Source organism: Oenanthe melanoleuca, chromosome 3 (assembly GCF_029582105.1).
Source record: "Oenanthe melanoleuca isolate GR-GAL-2019-014 chromosome 3, OMel1.0, whole genome shotgun sequence".
Taxonomy (NCBI): domain Eukaryota; kingdom Metazoa; phylum Chordata; class Aves; order Passeriformes; family Muscicapidae; genus Oenanthe; species Oenanthe melanoleuca.
Genome location: NC_079336.1, coordinates 82,079,083 through 82,103,268, shown reverse-complemented (window position 1 = coordinate 82,103,268; position 24,186 = coordinate 82,079,083). Strand labels below are relative to the sequence as shown.

At 48.4% G+C, this 24,186-nt stretch overlaps 1 protein-coding gene across 2 annotated transcripts in view; it reads left to right on the top strand.

Annotated features, from left to right (window-relative positions):
- Positions 1-15,749, top strand: part of LOC130251558 (uncharacterized) — a 59,313-nt gene extending 43,564 nt beyond the window's left edge. For both annotated transcript variants that reach the window (XM_056488270.1, XM_056488269.1), the window contains one exon: positions 13,373-15,749. In XM_056488270.1, coding sequence (XP_056344245.1) covers positions 13,373-13,501 — 129 coding nt within the window. In that variant the 3' untranslated portion in view covers positions 13,502-15,749. The remainder of the gene's footprint in view (positions 1-13,372) is intronic.
- The last annotated feature ends 8,437 nt before the right edge of the window (positions 15,750-24,186 follow it).

The following is a 24,186-nucleotide window of genomic DNA, read 5'->3' as shown; positions in this document are numbered from 1 at the left end:
GAAGCTGCAGTGTCCTGAGTCTCTCCATGCTTGACAGCCTGCATCCCTATCAGGTGTGCTCAAATCTCATCCTCTCATACATTTTTTTTGCCTGCTCCCCTGAGAGTTTTCTTTTAAGCAAATTCCTGGATTCATCAGCCAGCCCCTGCTTCCTTTGTGGGTACCTTGTCTTTCTTCTGGTCAGTGCTATATGGTGCTGTGGGAGGTGTATCCTGGGCTGAATCAAACAGAAATGTGATTAGTAGATTGAGGGAGGTGATTCTCCCTCTCTACTCTGCTCTGGTGAGACCCCAGCTGGAGTGAGTGCTGCATCCAGTCCCTGACAGAAGAAAGACATATAACTGTTGGAGCAAGTCCAGAGGAGGGCTGTGAAGTTTTTAAGAGGACTGGAGCACCTTCCCTACGAAGACAGGCTGAGGAAGCAGGGGCTGCTCTGCCTAGAGAAGATAAGGCTCCCAGAACGCCTTGTATCATCTTCTGTACCTAAAGGGGGCTATGAGGGAGCTGGAGAGGGACTTGTCACAGGGGTGTGTAGTGATGGAACAAGGGGGAATGGCTTTAAGCTGAAGGACAGTAGATTTAGATTAGATTTTGTGAAGAAATTCTTTACAGTGAGGGTCATGGATGCCCTGGAACAGGTTGCCCAGAGAAGTTGTGGCTACCCCATCCCTGGAAGAATTGTTGGATGGGATTCTGAGAAACTTGGTCTATTAGAAGGTGTCCTTGTCATGGCAGGGGTGTTGGAACTAGATGATCTTGAAGGTCCTTCCAACCCAAAACATTCTAACATTCTGTTTGTTTGTGACCTTTCATGTTGTTGCCAGAGCAGGTGTACCTCAGTCCACATGATCCTCCATGTTTGTGATACACAGGCAAAAGCAGATTAGAGGGAAGAAAAATATCCTTCGTGATGAAGCTGCTGCTTTACTGCAGTGTTTTTTTTTATAGCCTTGCAAGAGGGATGAATGACAGACCAGGATCCTTTCAAGGTTTTTACCTTGCCCAACAGGCAATAGGAATGATGCCTTTGTGTACCCAGAAGTGCTGCAGTTGATAAGCATGTGGTTGGATGTCCTTGCCCATCACTGCTCTGGAAATGAATTTGGTATCTGAGAGGAGGAGAAGCAGGTAGAGCTGGCTAGAGCCTTGTCAGAGCTGGGGGTGGTATTTTTCTGACTTCTCAAACACCTTCTGTTAGGGTTCTTCAGTCCTGTCTTCCAGCAGCCTCACAGTGACCCGATACTTCTGATTGCACAATTAATCTTGATCTCTTATGTGCTTCTGCCTGGATTGTTTTCAATAGAGTTGTGTCCTTCTGTGCCCCACAAACTCTCCCCAGACTGTGCCTCTCCTTCAGACCTGCCAGCTGTCTAATCCTGCTGCCGTGTTTTAGCACATCTTGTTTATCACCATCCTTTATGCCTGCCTTGTGCTCTTTCACTGGGTTTTTTCTGAGTGCCTGTCCCTGGACACCAGCTATTTCCAGTGGTGCTTGGTGATGGTTCTCTAGTCCCTTGGGTCTCAGTGATGCCTCAGTGAAGTGGTTTCCTGACATCTTAAGCTCATTATTGTGGCTTAGTTTTGTGCCCCTGGAGAACCTGAAAGGAGAATTATTATCCCTTTGCTCCTTAAGTCCACGTCAGCTTACAGTACAATAAACAGCAGAAACTGAGGGCACACTTTTCTGACAGATGGCACAAAATCTACTCTTCTCTGGCTAGCCTTGCCAAGCTGGGACAGTGCCTCTCCACCTGAGGCACTTGTGGCTTCTGTGATAAAAGCATGTGGTGCTTCACAGCCTCTTGCTGGTCTCTTGTGGCAGAGCTGTTAAGTAAAGGAGCAGTTTTTGCCTCCATTTTTCAAGCGATTTTGAATGCCCACTTTTGTGTACTCAGCTGAGAAAGGCAGCATCAGGTCCCTGGCAGAACTCTTTGCTGAAGTGCCTCAGCTCTGGAAACAGCTGAGAGAGGTCAATACTTCTGAAAGACAGTGCCATCCTCTCATCATATAAAGGGAAACCTCAATCCAGCCAGCAGGAGATGCTTGGCATGGTATTCCTTCTCAGTGTTGCCCAGCAGCAGAACAAGAGGTAATGGGCACAAGTCGAAATGTAAGATATTCAGGTTGCCCAGAGAAACTGTTGAATCTCTGTCCATGGAAGGAGTCATGGTGTGCCAGGATGCAGTCCTGGGTAACAGACTCCTGCTGACTTTGCTCAGAGGAGGGGGTTTGAACTCAGCTATCTCTAGAGCTGCCTGCCAACCTCAACCCTTCTGTGATTTCTGGGTCTTGTCCAACATTCAGTAATGGAGTAAGAGCACACTAGGGACACAGGATCTATTGGAAGGGCTATTCTGAGGCCCCACTGAATGTAGCCTTGTGCAAGGAGTGATAGCAGAAGGCAAAGTGAGAGGCTTGGCTCTCTGTTGCTGAGGGTCTGGTGGCACAGGTTCATTGTTGGAACCTGCCCACTGTGGTGAGGATAGAAGAAATGAAGACAGATCTCACAGTGATGGGTTGATGAGCTGTTACAGGAGGAACCAGGCAGCTGTCTGTGTGTCTGAACAGGAAACATCACCATGTGAACCACTTTGTGTCACTGCAGTGCTGATGCACCAGTGTTCCTGTTTCAGCTCAGGTAGTCTCTTTCTGAACCAAGATGGTCACAGATATCCAGACAGTGTATAGCTGGATGAAGAGGCAGTGAGTGAGCTGATCTGAAGAGCAGGCTGGATATCTAATGGCTTGTGTCAGGCACTGGAAGCAAGAATCCTTGCTTTCTCCCTTCAGTTTTCCTGCTGCTGAATAACTTGTGGGAGAAAGGATCATGCTTATTCCATTTTGTGTGAGGACAATCATGACAGTGACCTTCATATATCAGTGAAGCATTTTCATCCTGTTCTTGCTGAGATCAGTGTCTCATGTGGTAGTGAGATGATGCCTGCTTTTTAAAAAACCCTCCTCCTGGCTTGCACTTTGGTTGCCTTGACATCTCGGGGCTTTGCTGGCGTGTCAGAGTGCAAGGTGTTGTTTTCTCATGCATCATTACAGCTATTCCTTCCTATGTCTTCTGCTGGAAGAGTCTCCCATGGGAAGGTGAGAGGGAGGGGCACTGTCTTTGCCCTCTGACATGGAAACACAGCTCCAGCTTTTGGAAATGTTTGAGGTCCTTGATAGTCTGTCTTAAACAGGTGACCTGGGTTGGGTTTTGCTGCTGTTTTAGCACTAAGGTGTCACCTTGCAGTTGTTTCCTGTACTTAAGTTTCCCAAGGGCCAGCTCAGGTGGTGATCAGCTACAGCCTTTCCACTCACTCAGCAGTTCTTAAGTGGGATGATGGGATAGTGATGTGACTAGTCTAAGAAGCTAGACAGATTATGGAAGAGAGATTGATAACCTTTTCTAACGTGCAACAGCTCAGTTTGAAATGTTTTCAGGAATAGCAGTTGTGAGAGGTGTCAGCCTACAGTGAAGAGCAAATAATATTAAAAAGAAAATAATCTTGCTTCTGTTCCCACCCAGTGAAGGAGAATGGAACAAAAGAATCATCCCCTGTGGGCAGGTGAGCAGAGATAAATTAGAGGCGACAGCATGTATATGAATTATGATTTGTACATGATAGGTAAAATGTAGCAAAGCACATGCCACTGCAATGTCAGGGACAGGTGTTGGCTTATGTGGGTGTTGCACATGAGCTGGGTAGTGTGAGTGTGCAAACCTGGTCCCTGGTGCCCCAGAGTGTCAGGCAGTGTCATGTCTGTGACTGGAAGCAAGGCACTAGAAGTGGGAGAGGGGCACTCACACCTTATGGGTATTTTAGTGTCCAGAGTGTGTTTGTGTGGTGAGGTGTGTTTGGCAATGGAGACACTTCCTTGGCACTGGAAAGAGCATGACACTGTGACCATGTGCTCATGGGGTGTAACTGCCTCTGCCCTGGACCAGGCTTGGCCAGCTCTGAATGCAGAGAGACCTGTCTTCCAGTGTATCTATAATACCACCAGCCTTCAATTCTCCGGGCCCTCTTGGGATGAGTACTTTTAACCCTCATCCCTCATTAAGTCCTGTTTTTGTTCTTCCTTGACAAACTTCTACAGGCAGTCTCTGAATGGGATTAGTGGAGCTGAGCTTATCTTAACAGCCGTAGGTGGGTAGAAGATACCCAAGGGCTTACCAGTTGTGTCTCAAGGATCATGTTGGGGCTGGCAGATAGGAAGGAAGGATTTCAAGGCCAATCTGATAACCTGACTGATCAGAGATGTTTTCTGCTATGTAAAAATAAGAATTTTAAATCGGAACATAAACCTCTTGTGCTCTTGCCTTGATCTTATCGATGTTGAGAACGCCCTCTGCTTGGACAGGGGCCAGATGCCTCCAATGACTTCCCTGTCTCTTATCTCTTACTCTGCATCCTAAAAGGCCACTGCAGAAACATGCTGGCTTTTCTTCTCCTAAAACAAGGGACCTTTTCAGCTTGGAGCTGAGCAGGAGCTATTCACAAGTGCAAGGCATACCAGGTGACAGAGCAGTTTTAGTGCAAACCTCTGGTTCTGCCTACACAGCACAAAGTAAAGATTTCTAAAAAATCACAAGGTTGTGTATCTATTCATGCATATATATAAATAAATCTATAAATAAATAAATCTATATATATAAACACAGATGTAGCCCTTCCCAAGGAGCTGTGCAAGCATTTTAGCATATAAGTATGCAGATAAATACCATGATTGCAATTTCAGAGTGAGTTTACTGAGAAACCAGCAGAAGGTGTGACTCACCTGAAGAGAGATAGAGGGGAACTTTTAAGTTCCTAGAGCTATGTCCTTATTCATACCATATCATGAGTATAAACAGCTTCTCAGGCAGCAGAAATCAAAAACTGCAGCTTGCTAACAGTTTCCCAAACCTTTCTGGTTGTTTCTAGTGTGTGACTGAGTGTCTAAACCTGACCCTGATTTTAGAATCAACAAGAAAGACTCGCCTCCCTGGCCAGTCACAGCCTTGTATTACTTGATGGTCAGAAGCCCCTCATGGAGATTTTGGTGTTCCAGTTTCCCCAGTGGTGTCTTGTCTCCAGTTGATGGGCATGCATTTGCTGAGCATGAATGGATGAGGCCCTCTGCTAAGTGGGAGCTTTGGGTATCCTATTCTCCTTCCAACCCAGCCACTGAACTGCCTGCTGAAGATGATAGTTGGTCCTGGAGATCCCCAGCCCTTGTTCTGAATAATTCCTGATAAAAAACTTTGTCCTGAGTTTCCTCAGTGTGGAGAAGGGTCCAGTGTGGCTAAGGGAGGAATGTGTCTGTCTGTTAAAAACTACTCCAAATATCTGGCTTTTACTGGATTTCCTGGCAAAGGCTAACCAGCCTTTTGCCTGCCCATAGCAGGTATAAGTGGGACTGTCATGTTTCTTTTCTGTTTCCTTAAGGATGAAAACTTTTATTGCTTCCTGCTTTTCATAAATTCCTGCCATGTATGCCCTTGCACCTGTTGAATCATGTCAGCGCCCACAGAATAGACTTTGTGGAATAACCAAGAGCTCTATAATCCACACAGCACCATGAAAGTAGCAAGTGGCTGGTTAGTGAGGAGGCTGACTTCCTATTTTCAGCACTGTTCCTGCTTTGTGGTCTGATGTGGGTTGTGGGTCTGGTTTAAGAATAGGAGGGAGGTGAGGAATGGTAGAAACAAAGTGCAGCCCACTTGCTTCTGGGACAGTGGTGGCTATGGCTAGTGGCACCGTGGTTTAAGGGAATGGAAAGTGGCAAGGCATGTTTCACAGAGAGAAGAGGATCAGGTTTAATGCCTTCTGGGTCATATCTGAGTGGTGGAGCAGAGAGGTAGAGATGTAGGGGATGGACAGGGTCACAGAGAGCCACTGTTTTCTGTCAGCTTCAAGTCCAAGATGTCTGATTAGGCACATCTGCCCACTGCATCCAGGCCCACTGCAGTTGTTCCTGCTCCCTTTTGGCTCATGTGGCTGTGGGAACCTGGCACCTGTTGCCTCTCCCAGTCCCTAGAGCTGTGATCCTCTTTTCCCACACACCTCTCCCATAATACACCCACTTCCTGCTCTTGGCTTCTACAGCTGGGGTGGTTTGTCCAGAGGCAAGTGCACCATGTCAGCATGTGTTCGCAGCCTGCTCCTGCCAGGCTAATTAATCCTCACTTTGCAGGTTTAATTTGTGTACCTTCAAGTTGAAAGCAGCGTGCTGCTCTGTGCCAGCCTGCCTGGCCAGAGGGAATCTGCGTGCCCTGGCCTCACGCAAGCTGGAAGCTGCGCACGCCCAGGGACGCACCACGTGCCGGCTCCGTGGGAAGCACGGTACCTGGGGCTCCTGGCCCCAAGGGAGGAGGGCTGTGAGGCAGCTGCTCTGATCCCTCTGAGAGCAGGCTGTTCCTGCTACACAGCAAGGGCTGGAATGGGGAGGGTGGAGAGGAAGGAAGGAGAGGGTGAGGTAGTGTCACTTGTGTACGGACCAAAACTAAGGACTCAGATGCACTTGGAGATTTGCCTGGCTCTTCTTCTGTTCAGGCACATGCAGACCCTGTAGTATTTGCAGGAACTGCTGCAGGTATGCAGGAAGCACAGGCATTTTCTTATCAGAAGGAAAAAAAGTGGGTGCAAGACACAGCTCACTAGTAGGGAAACATGGGTTCATTCACTTGTTCCTAAGAGATTCGTTTTGCCTTCAGAGAATGATCTGTACTGGAACCCTGGAGTGGTGAGTTCCCCAGCTTGGCCAGGGAGCAACGACAGACTGCCCCTCTGAATGACCCATCTGTCCCTTTTATTTGTACAGCCTCTTCCCTTCAGGTTGTCAGGCAGGCAAAATCAAAGCTTGCAGTCAGCTTTGTCAAGGACATAGCTAAAGATGTGTGAGAGAGGAGAAGAAAGGCTTATCATGCTGGTGCCAGCAAGGACCCAGAGCTGAAACTGGCTATTTCTGCTTTTGGGCAAGTGACCAACAAGCATCTGCTAGGCACTTTGAAGTACCTTCCAAAAAGGTTCAGTGTTGTCTGTCTGGTGGCACCTCTGTAAGTTTGGTAGCTGCCACCTGACAACTCTGCACACACATTTGCAAATGTTTGATTTTTAAATTTTTTTTAACTGTTCTAAGAGGAACAGTGATATGTTTGTAAACCATTGAACTGCTCTTTGCAATGTGATGGTATGGAAAGAAATAGGTGTTAGGCAGCCTTATGTTGGTGATGGCAGACAGGTCTTTCAGCCTTTTAGGGGAGGGTGATGAAAAACATAAGAAAACAGTGTTCACTGCAAAGTTTTGGGTTCTTTGTCAGAACAACCTTTGAAGATGACTTTTTTTTTTTTTTTTTTTTTTTTTTTTTGGAAGAGGAAGGAAAAGTGTAGTCAGAAGTTCTGGCACGGTCTATTTTTTAAATATTCCTTAAAATAAAATTCTATATGAACCTGGGGGTGGAAGACAGACTTTCAGGAGGAAAGGAGTTTGCCTGTGAAAAGTTCCTCCTTGCTCCAGGTTTGTGACTGGAATAAATTGTTAGAGGCCCTATCAGAGTTAATGAATAAGCAGTTAAATGTAAATTGTTGCTCCACTGGAGAAGCTGGTCCTGCTTGCCAGCAACTATTTCTTGAAAACTGCCTGAAGCAAGACTGTAATTGAAAAGAAATCGCCTCTCATCAGAAGGTTGAAACACCTAGAAGTTAATTAATTCATCCCTGCTGCCTGGCTGTGGGGTACTGTTGTGGCTTAACCCCACGAGTTGCTAACTTGCTACCCCTTTAGGGTGGGGGAAAGAACTGGGAGGGTAAATGTGAGATGGCTTGTGGGGTGAGATAAAGACTGTTTAATAGAGAAAGCAAACAAAATGCAAGCAAAGCAAAACAAGGAATTAATTCACTGTTTCCCATGGGCAGGCAGGTGTTCAGCCATCTCCAGGAAAGCAGGGCTGCATTATGGTTACTTGGGAAGGCAAAACACCAGCTTATGCCATCATATGGTATGGAAAAGCCTTTTGTCCAGTTTGGGTCAGATGTCCTGGCTGTTTCCTTCCCAGCTTCTCATGCCCTTCCAAACTTTCTTGCTGTCAGGGCATGAGAAGCTGAGAAGTCCTTAACTATTATAAATACTGCTTAGCAGACTTGTATTTTTAGTTATTGCTGCCCTCATTGTTCTCATCCTAAATCTAAGCCACAGGACACACCAGCCACTAGGCAGAAAATTAATTTTGTTCCAGCAGAAACCAGGATGTGTATGTATTATGCATTGGAGAAACTGAGGCAGAGATGTCAGGAAGTGGCCTGGTCAGAATCGTGTCTGGAATTACAGATGTAACTAGGAGCAGGCATGTGGTTCCCCTTTCCATGCTTACAGCTGATGGCTTCACACATCAAAGCTGAAGAGTGGAGAAGTTTATTTTCTAGCTCTTAGCAGGGATGAGAGGAAGAAGGACAAAGTGGCATTAAATCAGTGTACCTGTAAATGTTCCTCTGTGGAGTGTGACAGCCTTTACTCTTTCTGTGCCCTGCCTGAATATTGGTGCTACCTCTGGCTCTGCCCACTCCTGGGCAAGGCAGCTGTCTCACAAACAAGCAGCATCTCAGGCAGGCTTCTGTCTTTGCCAAAGCTATTCCGGGGATTTATTCCTTTCCACACAAGGTGGTGGTGGGAATCGGATGCGCCTTTACAACTTGCAATTACATGGTGCCTTTCATCCTAAACGACTTTTAACTAGTGAGTCTACAAAGTGCAAAGGGATCATTCACCCACCACTGGAAGGCAGCATCCTTAAAACAGAGCTCAGCAGCATTTCCCAACCACTGGGGCCCAAGAGTAGGAAAGAGGGGACTCCTGTGCTGGAATAATCTTGAGTAGGGATGGGTTGGCAAAGTGCAAGCTGACGTGGTTTTGAATCCCACCAGGTTACTAGACCTCTTAAGAAAGAGGACCAAATAGTCCTGTTAGTTTTCCATCACCCCTAGCACACCACTCCCTTTGAAGACCTTCTTGTGTTGGGTAACTGCATTTCCCCCCTCCTGTGGGGATTGCCAATCCCACAGCCTCACTTGGACCTGTGCTCACTTTGGCTTTGTTGAAAGAGGAGAACCATGATTCTATAGAATCATGAGACCAAAATCATGTTCCTGTCTGCATTTGGGGTATTTTCCCAAATAAGGGACCTGTTTCTAGAAGGAATATGGCTTCATATTAATAGATTTAGCTTTACATGTTAGTCTTCTTCCTATATACTCTTTCCTTGCTGAAATGTACCATTAGATGAGTTTGCCTCCCTTAGGAGCTCCTCTAACTCAAATAAGGTGTGCAGTGGGGCAGTGTGGTTATCTTCAGGTGCTGGAAGTACCTTGTGTTCTGAGCAGCTGTACAAGGCAGTGATGTGCTGTGGTGCCTTAGACCATCCCCTGGATGCTGTGAAGTTCTGGCCCTGCATGGCTTGAATTACTTTACAAGCAGGCAAGATTTGTGTGAGTGGAACAGCCCTCCTGGTGATTTCCAAGTCAGGAGGAGTCTGCGTGTGCACAGAGAGATGTGGACAAGTGACCAGGGGAGTGCCTGTGTACTGGGGAGAGCCTGAGGCGTGTGAGGGCAGGTGGGTATGTGCAAGTGAGCACGTGTGTTTGACAGAGGATATGTCTGAGCCTGCGTGCTCTCCTGTGGCAGCCCAGAGAGTCTGACTCGGGCCATTCTCCAGCTGTGTAAATACACTGCTTAGCAGATTGAGGGCTCTGGTTAATGATTTCCATGAGCACAGGGCCCATATTAGGCTCCGTTCTGTGAGCGGTACCCAGCTGTCCGAATGCCATTAGAGTGAACACATGAGCCTTTAATGTCAAGTGCATATTGTTTGTGCTCTGAGGAGCCTTGGCAGGAGCTGGCCTGGGGTTGCTCACCAGGGGCTGTCAGGCAGGTTTATGGCAAGCTCCCTGGGGACCTGCTGTGGCAGCAACAACTCTTAACACCCTTCCTAGTCAAAGCAAAGTCCCAGGCATGGTGTGCCCAAGGAGAGGGGCAGGCTGATTAGGGTGCTTGTCCAGACTACAAGGAGGCAGCAGGCCCAAGCAGCAGTGTGGCAGGAACGTGTTCCCCTCTCTGGCAGTTGGTTTTATCTGTTTTTGTTTTGGAAATACATCTACAGAGCTTTGCCTTGTACTACTCATCAGGACCAGACCACCACATGCTGTGATTCCAAATGGTGTCTTGGACTAAGCCAGATCAGGCCTGGCCATCCCTAGAGCTGGATATGAACTCCAATCTAAAAACACTCCTCTGCAAGAAGAGAGTTGAGGGCTTTGGAGATTTCTTGCCTCCAGCAAGGTCGGTACCAGAGGTGCTTCCCTGTCAGTCAGGGAGCAGGTGCATGAGGATCCTGTATTGCTCAGGGTTATAAAGGAGTGCAGATTGGTCAGGGTTTTGCTGTGGATGAGGGCAGTCGGGTTACTGCCTCTCCTGTTACTGCCTGCAGTTGAGCACAGGCCCCTTCTCACTCTGCCCTTGTCTGCTGTTGTTGAATGCCAGTGGTCATTTTTTGGCTCCTTGAGAGCTGCCATGATGAACAGGCAGAATTGGGTGCAGTTTGAGCCTCACTTGCAGCTGCCTGACTACCCATGAATCTTGGCATCTTCCTGTGTCTTCTCACATCCCTGGCCTTCAACCTCAGCCCTCGTTCTGTGCCCCTCGTCCTGGCAGTACTCTGGGAAGGCTCTCTGCCCCACACATTGGCCCCAGAGAGAAACCATAGTACAGCTTTCCACCCAAAGCCTGGTGAGTTTTGTAGATGACTTTTGTCTGTCCTTTGGACCCATCTTTCCCCAGGCTCTTCATCTGCCGTCTGCCAAAAATGAATCGATTCAGCTGCCTTCCTTAATCCTGTCTGGCATTTCAAAATGGAGGGGACTGCCAGGTTCTTTGTTCCTATTCCCTCTTGGCACTGGCAGGGGACCTTCTCTGCTCTGGAGAAGGACAAATGTGCTGATTTATTCTGCCCCTTAGCTTTGAATAGGGGTTGCTATGTTACCTTCCAGCTCTGAGGCCTGCCAGAGCACACACCATATATAACCCCACAGCAGGTGGCTATTGAGTCAAGGCCCTTAAATCTGCCTCTCTTGTTTCTTGTGCTGCTGGCCAAGGTGTCAGGGGGATGTAGCAGGGCATGATTTGCTGGCTGAAACTCCAGGCACAGCTGAGTCCAAGCACCGTGTTGGCATTTTCCATTCTCGAGTGCCCATCTTAATTTGCTGAAGAGATACCAACTAGGCAGGAGCATGCTGCCCACACTGGCTTTTAGAGGTCTTTCCTGACATGCTGCCCCATGGGGCTGGTCTGTGAGCAAGAGCCTGGAGACAACAGGTTTCCAGATCCTGCTGCAGTTACTGCAGCACTCAGGGCCTGGCTTGGACACTTCCTTAGCTTACTCTGATTTGCTTGTGTGTTTGGGTGAGACAAACCATCTGAACAGATTTTTGGGGACATTATTGTCTTGTGGTGGCTGGTTGAAACCTAGGCAGAGGAAAGGTGGAAGCATCAAAACATCATCTTGCCGTGCTGTTGGGTGGTTGCAGCTGTGTGACAGACGTGTATCTGAAGTACTAAAATGAACCTCTGTCTTCTGTGAGACAGTAGAGTTGGTAATTGTTCCTAAAAAGCCTAATTCTCTGAAGAACAGTCTCACAGTACAGGCTAAGCAAAGGAGACCATGGTTCTAGTTAGGAAAGGCCTAGAAGAGGAGCAGGGAGTCACATAACACCAGAGCCCAATCTGAATCACACTGAATGTTACGAGTTGGAGATGACCGTAAAGATCATCTAGTTCTAATCCTGCCTGCCATGGGTAGGGATGCCTCCTGTCAGACCAGGCTGCTCAAGACCTTATCCAGCCTCACCTTGAGCACTGCCAGGGTTGGGGCATTCACAACCTCTCTGGGCAACCTGTTCCAGTGTCTCACCACCCTCACAGGAAAGAATTTCTTCCTAATATCGAGACTAAATTTCACCTCTTCCAATTTCTACCCACAACTCCATATCCTGTCACTACAGTTCTTGAGGAAGAGTCTTTCTTTGGCTTCCCTTCCCTGTAGACCCTTTCCAAACACTGGAAGGTCCCTGTAAGGTCTCCATACTACCTTTTTAACTCCAAGCTGAACAGCTCCAACGTTATCAGTCTGTCTGAGCTGTGAGTGCACAGTGCTGGCTCATGTTGAGTTTTTCATCAACCATCACCCCTGAGTCCTTTTCTGCAAGGCTGCTCTCAATCACTTCTCTGCCCAACCTGTAGGTTTTTGGTGTTTTTCTAACCTGTTTCTCATTGTGTTTTTTCCTAACCTCTGTGAAAATAGTGGTAAAGCCCTTCCCAAGAGCGATGGAAGTGAGTTGAGAGTAGGGGACATTTGCATGAGTTTCTGAGCTGCTGAACTTCACACATACTCCTTGGGAGTGAACTCTACAGAATCATGATTAAACACTCTCCTACACCATAGAGCAGTGAGACCTCCTCTCCTGGCCAAAAAGTATCAGTGAAGTAGCTGTCCCACTAGTGCTTCTGCTTGCATAAGGAAAGAAACAAACCAAAGTTCCTGAAAAGTTTAACAGAATGGAATTACTTCTTTGGCACCATAATTCCTCTGGGATCTACACATCCCAGCACAGCCTGCTGGAAAACAAGCATTTCTGTCCTGTGACACAGTGCAGGGAGCACAGTGCATGGCTATTTCTGGCCTCCTTACTCTGGACTGCTCTGACCATGCTCTGAACGCTGGGAGCAAATGGGGAGAGAACAGTCTTTAGTGGCCATGGTAGAAACCAGTCTGTAAGGCCTGGGGGTGGGATCTTTTCCTCCAAGCATCTCTCAGCCATTCCTTGTCAAACTGTAGAGTCTGGAACCAAAACCCTGGAGAGTTTCAGCATGCCTGGGACTTTAAGAAAGAGTAGTTTGTAAATCCTTGTTGGAGAGCTGTTGAAAAATGGGGCTGAAGAATGCATTTCCAGAGATGATCTGGTTTGTCTCCACTGCTCTAAAAGTGCATTAGATCTTACTTCAAGGCCAAGTGAATTTAGCTTTTCCATGTGATACCTTAAATGCATCATGGATATCCTGTTTCACTTAGTGGCTACAGGTGCCATGAGCACTAGTTATGTGGATCCTAGGGACCTCAGTCCTGGAGGAAGGGTTGTGTACCTGCTTTTTGTCTTGAAGAGTAAGAGCAAGAATGCGAGCCAAGTGCTTCCACTGCTTATGTTAGTGCCATTTGCTGCAAGCGCAAGCACGACCACACGTTCAAGGAGGTGTAATTGTATCAGAGAGGGGGATGACAAAGCACTCAAGAACTTGACTGTTTGCAGCTGCTGTGAGCACTGACTTGATGCCTCTCTTTATTCCCCTGCAGAGCATCAGCGGAGGCCGCCCGCCACCCCACTTTATGTATGACCCCTCCACTTTTGCCTTCCGTTCCCTCAGCACCTTGAAGCCGCTGAGCCCAATAGCTCCGGTGGAAGAACCGTCGTGTGCCTACTGAAGGAGTTTCTCCAAAAAACCTCAGGAACTATCCACCAGTGTCCTGCCTGGCAGGGAGAGGGGGAGGTGGTGATGCCCAAGGGGAGGGGTGGGAGAAGGGGCGATGACACATCTTTGCAATGCAGCTGCTCTGGCAGGAGGAAGCCAATGGCTTGGCAGCAGTGCCTGTTCTCATACCGCTGATGGACCCAAGCAGTGGCAAAGGGAGTGAGTTTTGTCTTTCAGGGCACTGCAAGCCAGTCAGGTCCACAAGCCACAAGAACTGCCACCAAGGCAGTGTCAAACATGAGCATGGTGGTAACTGAAGGTATCCAGGAGGTGTTCAGGGGTTTGTATCACCTGCATGGCAGCAGGGCTGAATGATCAAGCTGTGAAACCAAATCCAGTCAGTTTCCCAAGGATATCTGGGTCTACAGTGTTTTGCTATAGACCTGATACTTCTACTCAGAAGTGAGCTCAGGATTGGAGGAAGAGCCTATACAGAGCTGCTTGCAAAACAAGAAGATCCCTTTCTGAGATTGTTGTAATTGCATTCACATCAAGCTCTCAAGTGGAAAACCCTAGGACATGGAGGTGTGTGGAGGAGTAACTGGCACATTTAGCTGTGCTTTCCAGATGATCTGCTGGCAGTTCAGTGATACTGTCCAAAAAGAGATTGAAATGGGAAAGTGAGACATCCATATGTAGATCTGGGGTTAGAATAAAATTCTAGAATTGGACGGTCTGTGTTGAGCTGTGCAGGAAAATGTGGCACCCACCTTCAGTTGTCTGAGCATCATCAAAGAAAAGAACTTGGGGGTGGCTGTGTGCTCATGGATCTCCTCTCTGCTGAGGCAGTGTGTGTTCTGGGGTATGTAACACTTCTCCATAGTGTTGTCCCACTACATCATGGTGGAGGTAACTGGTGGCACCAAACTCAAACCAATTTAATGTCTCCAGCAAGCTTTCCACTCCCCTTGTTTAGGCTAGCTGCTAAGTTCAGGTACACTTTTCTGGTATCAGTGGAACAATATTCCCAGATGAAGCAAGAAGTGGGAGCAGTCGATTTTGTGGCTGTTGGTGGAAGAAACAGGAGGGGAGTTTGAGTGAAGGTGGGGAACATTTCTCCATAGACAGTTCTGAGGTGGTTGGGACTGTGTTAGGCCTTGCTATCACGGTGTTTGGGATCTGTCCTCAAGGCATTGTATATGTTTTGTGCCACAAGGCAGGAATTAATAGAACAAGGCCTTTCCTCTTTGCTGTACCTGGTGGAGAGAGTAACCTCTTTGTTGTGGGCATTCCCTACCATGAGCCTGCATCTGAGTACTAGGGGAAGCAAGTAGTTTACTGTTTGTCTAGATCAAGAGGAGCAACTGTGAGTAATACAAAATAATCTTTGGTTTTTAAAATCTGCCTCAGTGTAGAGTCTTTGATGCTGCTCTTTGGTTGAGACCAGTGGTCAGTCCAGCTGCCAGTAGGAGGCTACCCAGTGAACTGGTCTGGGTCCTTCACTGAGACCCCTGGAGAAATTTCAAAGGCTATAGGCTTGGGGACCTGAATCCCCCACCCCACCCTATTCTCCCTAATTCCTGTCATTCAGGCAGGCAGAGCAGCTGGGCAAGGTGGTGAGGGGATATCTGTCCTGATGCTGTCCCAGCTCTGCCTGTTCTTTGGCTCCAGATGTTACAGCTGGGCCCCCCCCTGCACCAGCACCACCTCCAAGAGGTCACTTGTGTTTACTGGTGAGGGACTTTGGGCTGACCATCATGGTTCCCTGAAAGTCCCAATTTCCAAGAGAGCCCAATTCCTCTGCTGATTCCTCCTGCCCCAGTAGAAATTCTGCTTATCACACCTCAGCTTTTTAACTGCTGCCAGATCAAGCTGACCAGTGCAGTACAGGAAGCTTTTCTCCTTTGGACCAAATCCCTGTGCTCAGGAGATGGGACAGCCACGACCCATCTAAGAGGCACATTCCTTGTGCAAATGGCTGGGGTGGCAGCCCCTGCATGGCCCTGCAGCCTCAGGCTTTGCTCAGCAAGAGCTGCCAAGGTGCTGGGGCCCAGAGGTGTGTTCCTGCCAGCCCGCAGGTGGGGCAGGCTCCCTTGCCCCGGGTGCGAGCAGGGAACAGGGCTGTCCTGACGATATTGTTGCCTTTTACTACTTTTGTAACTTTTCTCTGTCTTTTCTTTTTCAATCAGAAGGAAAAATAATAATAAAAAAAAAAATTTAAAACCCCACAACGAAATAAAGTGTAACAGCTGCTATATTCACACCTGTGGTGGGTCTCGTGCCATCTCATCTCATTTGCCTTCTGGGAGTTAGTGGGCAAGAGTATGGAGGGGGTGGAGTAGAGCGAGCTGTGACACAGGGCAGCCAGTCCCAAGCACTCCACAATGCAAGGAGGCCATGTCTGCAAGTGAGTGGCTTTGAAAATGATGAGCTTTTCCAAAATGAATGCCAGGGTCTTTGTATGTGCAGCTGCTCTGTTTGAGGTGTGGTGTTACTGGTATAGTGTATTGTCACTCACTGGTGCTTCCCTCACCAAGATGCTGGTTTGGCTTTTGAGTGACCTGCCTATTGCTTGGCAAGTCAAACTGGAGGTATCCAGCCCCCACCCCCCATCAAAACAGGAGGGTGGGTAACTACCCAAATGGACTTTGGCTTGTCATTTTAACTTCAGGAACTCTTGCATATTTGTCCTGAGATTCTCTGCAGCCTTTTTGTTTACAGCCAGAGCACTTTTCCATAATTTAGCTATAGTTCATCACTTCCTCTGTATTTTGCTCTAAATACTCCATCTGGGGTACTTGTAATGTGCATTCCTCACCCCTTGCTATCTACTTGAGCTAATTCCTGTCTCTCCCCCACTCCTAACTCTGTATCTTCACCAGCATCTCACAAGGCTATTACCTATGTCCCCTTTTCCAAGGCCTCCTGAGAGATATTAACATAAATTCCCTTAGCAGTCCTACTTACATTCATTCCCAGGAGGCCTTTTCCATTCTTCCCTCCAAGCTCTGATCTCCTCTAGGCTTCTTGCCATCTTATCTTGAAATCCTCCCCTCTCTGTCAGCTGCAGCTTTGTTAATTTGCCTTGGCCAATTTTGCAAGGGTTGTGCGGTGACTTGCTGGCTCCCCTGAGCCCTTGCTCTTGTGCCTCCCTTACAGAATGCTTTTCTCTGGGCTGTTTCTTCCAGCACAGCCTGATCCCTCAGTGCACCCACCCTTGGGGCCCCAGATGCCTTTCAAAACCATGGTGGTGGCCATGACTCCACAAACCTCTGCCAGATGAAGCTTGTTGTAAGTCTGTTTTGTATATTCAGAGAGAGGGATGCACTGACCTTGTATCTGCCAGGCTGGAGGGATGGACACCTAGCGCTCCAGAGCCAGGGTGCAGCTGGTGAAGGGCAGGAAGCTGGCACACAGCTTGGCACTGCACAGCCAGCCCCTTGACCAGGGTGAGCTGGGGGTAGAGCTGCTGCTGCTGCTGCCCCTGTGCTGTGTGTGGGCCCCCAGCATGGCTTTGGATTTAGTTCAATCATGCCTACCCATCATCTCTCCCTGCAAGCTGGGCCTCTGCCTTAACAGCAAAACAGGGCAGTTTTGTGGTGAAACATGGTGATAAACTGCAATATGGCAACAACTCTGCTGCTCAAAGAAGGCAGGTTCAGGGTATTCGTGAAGATCTTACAGGGTACTTTTCAGCTGTAGTTACCAATGTTAGTGACAAAGGAGAGTGAGGATGTTGGCCTCCTTTGGATGCCAGACCCTGGCATGTGGGAAGGAGAGATCAGCAGAAGCCAGGGAAATGAGAGCTGAGCTGTTGTCTTCAAGTCCTTGCTATAGCCACTGTCTCGTGTTGCTGCCTCTGGCATCCATCAGTGCAGGGCTTTCACCTCTGTGGCTTCCAAAGCAGCTTGTGCAAACACTTCCTCCTCTGCCAGAGCAGGCAGGGATGCTGGCTGAGGTCTGAGCAAAGCACTGTGAGCATGGTAGCTTGGCATGGGTCCCTCAGGACCTCTGCTTAGCTGGTGTGCTCCTGGCTTCCCCAGGCTTGGGTCCTGGCTCAGCAGGGGAGCCTGTAACTTCTAAGCTGAGTCCTTTCTCTGCTGTGAGCCATCTTGCTTGGGGAGGTGCAGGTGTTTCCCTTGTGAGCAGAAAACACCCTGAGAGGAGAGCAGGGCTGTTGTGCCAAAGTGCAGCTCAGCTGTGTTAACCATCTGCAGCAGGGTGAATGGGGACAAGCGGCTGTTTGAAGAGCTTGGCTACAGCTCCTCTACCATTTAAGCAGGACAGTTTAAGCTAATGCTGTTCTCCAATTAAAGTAAATTAATTAAGTTAATGCTGTGGCCTTTTAAAAATAACAGAGAGGAACCAAGATCACGGCAGTGGCAAAATGGATTGCTACATGTATACCTGAGCCTCAGTGAGTCCCTTTGCAGCCAGCACACAGGATCATCTCTTCTTTGTGTTGTCCAAACATTTCCTGACATATACCTACGTACATGCATGCACACATGAGATATATATATGTATTTCTGTCTCACTGTGTTTCATTTGTGCAGAAATTTCTGTCCTCTGACAGTCAGCCATGAGAGGGTGCCCTGTGCTCACCTGGGTCAGTCTTTGACAGGGCTCCATGTGAAGCCCATCTGTGGCACACTCACCACCTCTGTGCTGCAAAGTGCAGTGGTGTTTGGAAAACCCACCCACCACCCTGTTTCCAGCTGCATGCTGAGTCTTGACCCATCTGCCTGCCTATGGGAGTGGCTAGGAAAATGGGAAAAAATGACAGTGCTGCTGGGGCCAGGGTTCTCACCCCAGGTTCAATGGAGGCCACTGAAACATGGCTAAGCACAGGAGAAACTGAGAAGCAGAATTTCCAGCTGGACAGACCATCTCATTCAAACAACTTCGGGCTTTCCTTTGGTCTTCTGAAGCTGCATAGCATGTTGTGGCAAGGTGTGGGGTGGAAGAATGCATTGAGGGTGTGTATCAAGCTAGGATTGAATGGGGTATGTGCTGATACAGCATGGGTATATAGACACAGTGCATTTACAGTGGCATTTATGTGCCTGTGGTGTTTGTATTTATGGCATATTAGTTATATTTTAATCAGAAGGATGTATTGGAGGAGTAAAGATAAAGGGCTAGCACGTATGCAAGTGTGGTTCTGGAAGGATGGATGCTGGTGGATGTGCATCTGGAGCATGGGCAGGAGAGCCTGTGCAGGGGAGGGACATGAATGAGGCTGTGTGTTCACAGGTGTCTGCAGGCAGTGATGCATGGAGGACATGGGGGACATACAGAGGGGTTATATATGCCAAGACAAGGGTGGTATTTCTTTACTGTTTTGCAGTCTCATCCATTATGATAATAACTGGCAGGCTTTGGCAGTGCATCACACCAGGAATGATTGGAAAAGTGAAGAAAAATTTACAAATGCCTGATCTGTGCCCTTGAGGCACTTGGGAGCTTTCACCATTGAATTAAAAAGAAGCAGGCACCTGGACACCAGTGACTCAAGACAAAGTGATCTCAATACAAATTAGAGTGTGATTGTATTCTGTTGTTTCTCAGACAAGAACTTCAGGGACATCAAATAAAAGTAGCAGGTGGCAGGTTCAAGGCAAACAACCAGGGGCAGGTCTGCACAGAGTGTGGGGTTGCACTGGGAAACCCTGTGCTACAGGATGCTGTGGCTGCTCGGTATTTACACACTTGACTACAACTTGGCTACAGACTTGAAAAGAAAGAAGATAAAAGAAAAATACTCCCTAGGAAGCTACATGCACAAATACCACCTCTGGTTGAGAAAGGTGGTGACATAGGGGCATTTTCTGGGATATGTTACTGTGTGCCAGTCCCATCTCTGTCCCCTCCTCAGTGGCAGGGTCTGCTCCTGCCAGGGCTCCAGGTGGGCCAGTAGCTCCAAACAGGCACCAGCAATGCACCAGCAACCAACTCTGCCACGCCAGCACTGCCTTGTATGCATGTTTACTGCCTTTCCACTTCCAGGAATTCCTCCATGGGGAGGTCTCAGTGTGTTTGGCCCTCATGTGTTTGATGGTGAGGCTGGGGTGACCCCATTCACATTCAGCAGCTGCACTGCTCCTCAGGGAGTGCTTGAAACCCGAGCTGCTTGCTGATCTATCTGCATGGCTGCAAATGGGCATCCTACAGATCCTCTGCCCTCAATGTGTGGGTGCTGGGGCCTGCCAGGAGAACCCTGGCTCATCAGGGCTGTCTGGCATCCATCATGTGCCTTGGCACAGCCAGGCTGAGCCTGAATCATCCATGGTCTCTGTGTGCAGAGGTTGGTCACAAAGGCATGGCTCAGGCTCAGGTTTCTGAAGGGTGTGAGGTCTGTCTTGGGTGGCAGGCCAGTGTTCATGTGTCATGGGAACAAAGTGAATTTGGTTTGAGCACTGCTGCAGGCTTGCAATGGGTATGTTATGCATGGAATTATCTTTTGAAATGTAGGAACATGTTAGGAAAGCAAGGACAAGCATCCTCCAGTAGTGGGTAACCCTCATGTGGTAAACCTCAACCCAGCAAGCCAAAGAGGATGCAGCTGAAACAGCAAAGGCTCTGCAGAAGGAACATCAGTGATGATGAGAACATTTAAGCATGTTGCTATCACACCATTTCCTGAGCTAGATTTCAGTGGGCTTATTCAAGCAAAGGGGTGAGGAAGCAGAAGTTGTAGATGCTTGAAGAACTCGCTCTGGCTGTAGCTGCATGCCAGCCTGGCAGGACCTGACCACGTCTTTTCAGTTAACCTGGGGCAGGATGTGCAGGCAGCTCTGGACACATGAGGAGCCCAAAGATCTGTTTGCTGTTGTGGCTGCTGTAATAACAGCTGGCTCTGTTGGTAGGCTGGCCAGAACTGATTGCATGTTCCTGTCTGACATGCTCACAGCAGAGTAGCTCTGAGGCTGGAGGAGTGGAGGAACTGAAAGTGCCGTGGGAGCTGGGAGGAATGGAGACAACAACGCCCCTTTGAAAGGAACATGGTTGCCATCTGCAATGGGAGGAAAGTTGCTTTCCACCAAGGGTCCCCTAGGAGCAGACACTCCAAGGGAGGCTGGTCAGCATCTGTCCTTGGTCTAGTGCCTGGGAGTGTGCTGGCAGGCTGCAGCAGGGCTGTCACAGGCCTTTGCTCCCCACTGAGGGACAGTGAGTATTGCTCTGTGAGACCTGTCCTGGTGTGCCCACAACTCTGCTGTTTGTGCACCCCTGCAAGTGTTTGAAGCATCTTTCCTCAGTTTTTCCAAAGTGGGTTGCCAAAGTGTTTTACCCTGGGTGGTTTCTTTGCCAGTGGATGACATTTGGCAATATGTTGGCCAGGGTCTAGCCCAAGGGCAAGCTGCTTCAACAAACCTGGCCTTGGCAGTGCCACTAAGCCAAACACATCAGGGCCAAACCTCAATCATATACAGCTCTTGTGAAGCCTGAAAGCCTTTTTCAGATCTTTGCCACAGAGCCTCCACAGGCCCTGTTTTGAACAGAGATATTTTGTCCTTTCTTGGCTTTAAACAGTTCCCCAAAATAAACCCTCTGCTATTTACCAGCATTGTTTTCTTTCTGGTGTTGAATGCTGATAAATAATCAGACCCATTATATTGTATTCATATCTGCCCTGGTAGCAAATAATTACTACAATTACTACCAAATCAAAATGCTTCTGTTTCTCCTGGTGTCATTAGCATGTCCCAAACATTTTGTTCTTGTGGTTTAAAGTGCAGTAATAACACAGTCCAAGTGCAAAACCCGGTTGAGTGGAGCTTCCCAGCACAGCAAGCTTCCCAGCCATGATTGCTCTGAGATGCTGCTAAGTTTCAATCACACTGTCAGATCCTCTTCTACCACAGGGAGAGCAACTGCTTAGCCTGTGATTTACCCAATTTATTCTGGTAATAACCGGGCTGGCTGTGTAGCCATCTGTCTGCTCTCTGTGCTGCTCCTGCCCCCCCCTGTCCCCCAGCACACAGACCGAGCCTTGCCTCTGCCCTTGTGGCACCCTTTGCCAGCACCATGAAGCAGGTCTGTGTCCACCCAGAAGGGAACAAATGTCCCTCCCCGTCTCTGCTGACCTCTAGATGCCAGGGCTGCCAGCAGTGGGGCCTGTCCAGTTATTTCCAACAGGCAGGACAGGAAAGATCTCTTTTCAGATAGGGCAGGGTGGGTTTTCAAGGTTTTGGTGGCACTTTGGCCAGTTTTTAAGGGGGAAACCGAGGAGGGAGCAGCTGAGGCAAGGACCCAACACAACGACAGAGGAAAGATACACATTAGCCTGAAACTATGTCCACAGATATGAAAACCATCGTGGTCACATGGCTCTGTCTGTGAAGAAAAACATTTTATTGACAGGATCATTATAAAGCCTCTAATTGAACTCCTTCAAAGCACATGTCAGCCAGGGTACAGCCCTAGATCAACAGTCATTCAGGATCAGTATTGCTTGAAACCACTGGGTAAAATCAAATACAAATAGAGCAGAGAGCATTTGATGCAATTAGGGTCTTGGGGGAGATTCAGTCCCTGTAACGAAGCCAAGGAAAGGGGAGATGATGCATCATGTCTGTAATGCAGTGAGGACATGCAGGAGCTGGATTACTCAGGAAACTTGGAGCAGCATGTATGGTTCCTATTAAATCACCTGACCTTTCCATCTCCAGGGGTATTTCTGGGGCTTTCATTACTGTAGTGCTCTACAAACTGTAGCCTGATGATTGCCCCTGGGAGACAGCACAATATTTGAGGTAAATAGGCTTTTACTTGTGCACACCAAAACACTGAATTTTCTGGCTATTTTTGAACCCCACTGGTACTGCACAGAGGAAAGATCATCCCTTTTGAGCTGAAATGCAGAACAGAGTAAGCAGAGTTTAGATCCTTAGAGAAATTGTTGGTTGCACGAAGACTTTCAGCTGTGGCTGAAATGGAAAGGGAAGCAGGTGGCAGAAGAGTCTAACCAGAGTGCTTGAGGTAGATACTGCAGGGTGGTTAACCACCACAACTGATCCCACCTGACTGGGATCATCTGAGCACCAGTTAAAAGAACATGTTCTATAATTTGTGGCCATGGGAATCCATGCCTTGGCCCATAGGCAGTGTTGTCTAAACAGCATGAATAAGATATTCAGAGAGGCTTCACACTTCCCATTGCTCCTTCTGTGAGCTTCGTCCATGTGCCAAAGGATGTTACAGCTGCTCTACAGGAGAGTGGGGAGCTGAGGCAGCTGAGTGGCTTTGCCCAGTGCTGGGTTGGACTATAAGAACCAGAACTACACCCTTGTCCAGGGTGTGCAGGATGAGACCTGCAAGTCCTTCTGTGGCTCTCCAGCCCCATCAAGCTCCTGTGTTCTGGACCCATGATTTCAGGGTAGCTCACCAAAGGCACCTCCTGGTGCTGAGCTGAGGATGCTGCCAAGGGCTTCCTGCATGACCAGGCCTTTGCTCTGTGAGTGATGATGCTGTCCTGTGGAGGTGAGGCTGGCCAGGGCTCATTGCAGTGTGTCTGGAAACACTCTGGACATGAACCAGAGTGTTTGGGCTTCTCAGCTGGGGTCATCTGCTGTGCAATTGCTTGCCACTGTAAGAGGCTGGGTACCATAGGATGAGTAACTCATCTCACCTTCCCATGGCATCTTGCAGCTCCCTGGCAAAGTTTTAGCCCTTTCCTTACAGCAGCCACTCAGAAATTAATCTTATGAAACCTGTACAGGTTGGAAGCCCCCATCAGGCTTTGGAGATGCCAACACTGTCTCTGCCTGATGGCTGAGCACAGGTGGCCTGGCCTTGACAATCCTACATCAACCAGGAGAACCAGGTACTTTTTGTTCTGGTGCTGGCACTGCCCAACAATTCACTTTTGCAAAGGAGCAGTATTTATCTTCCCTCTGAGAAATGAAGTTTCCTGATCTCTGAATCTCTGCTGCTTCCCATTGTATCAGGTAAATAACTTGGGCTTCCTGGGCTTGTGACAGAAAGAGCAGGGATGGAAATAAACAGGGTGTAGCTCAAGTCATCCTTTCATGTCATCATCTTGGCTGGGCCAGGCTGTTGGGGATGTGCAGATTTGGTGGGACTCCCTTCATGGTGAGGAATGAGGGAAATTTCCATTTCTCTTTGATGCTGTGTCCAGGTGTCCCACCACAGCTGGCAGCACAGACTTGCCCCTGTATCTATGAGCAGCAGAAAGACTCTGAGACCAATGTCAGGCAGATGGGGATGTGCCTGAGCTGATGTGACCCTGAACCCAAGATGTCTCTTGAAGATGGGGGAACATGTGGAGCTGCCTTCCTGTCAGCAGATCCCCATGGGACCTGGAGGAAACATGAACCTCCTGATTCTCAGGGACTTACCTGGAGCAGCCACTTTGCTGATTCTGGGGCAAATTAGGGGTGGGCAGAAGGGTGGCACTGGGCAGGCTGACAAACTGCTGTTCCCATTGTGTAATCAGTTCCTGAAGAGGAAAAGCATACAGCAAAGATCTGCTTGATTTATCTTGTCTTTTTTTCCCTTTGTTAAGCCAAGAGAAAGAGTAGCAGCAGAGACCCTTTTGCAGCTCAGGGGCATTGAGCAAAGAAGTGCCTGCCAGCCAAAAGCAGGACTGGTGGTGCCCAAGAGGAAGAAGAGGTCCTTCTCCTGTGGGTTTATACATTCTTGGCTCACAAAACAGGAGGACAAAGTGCATTGCCA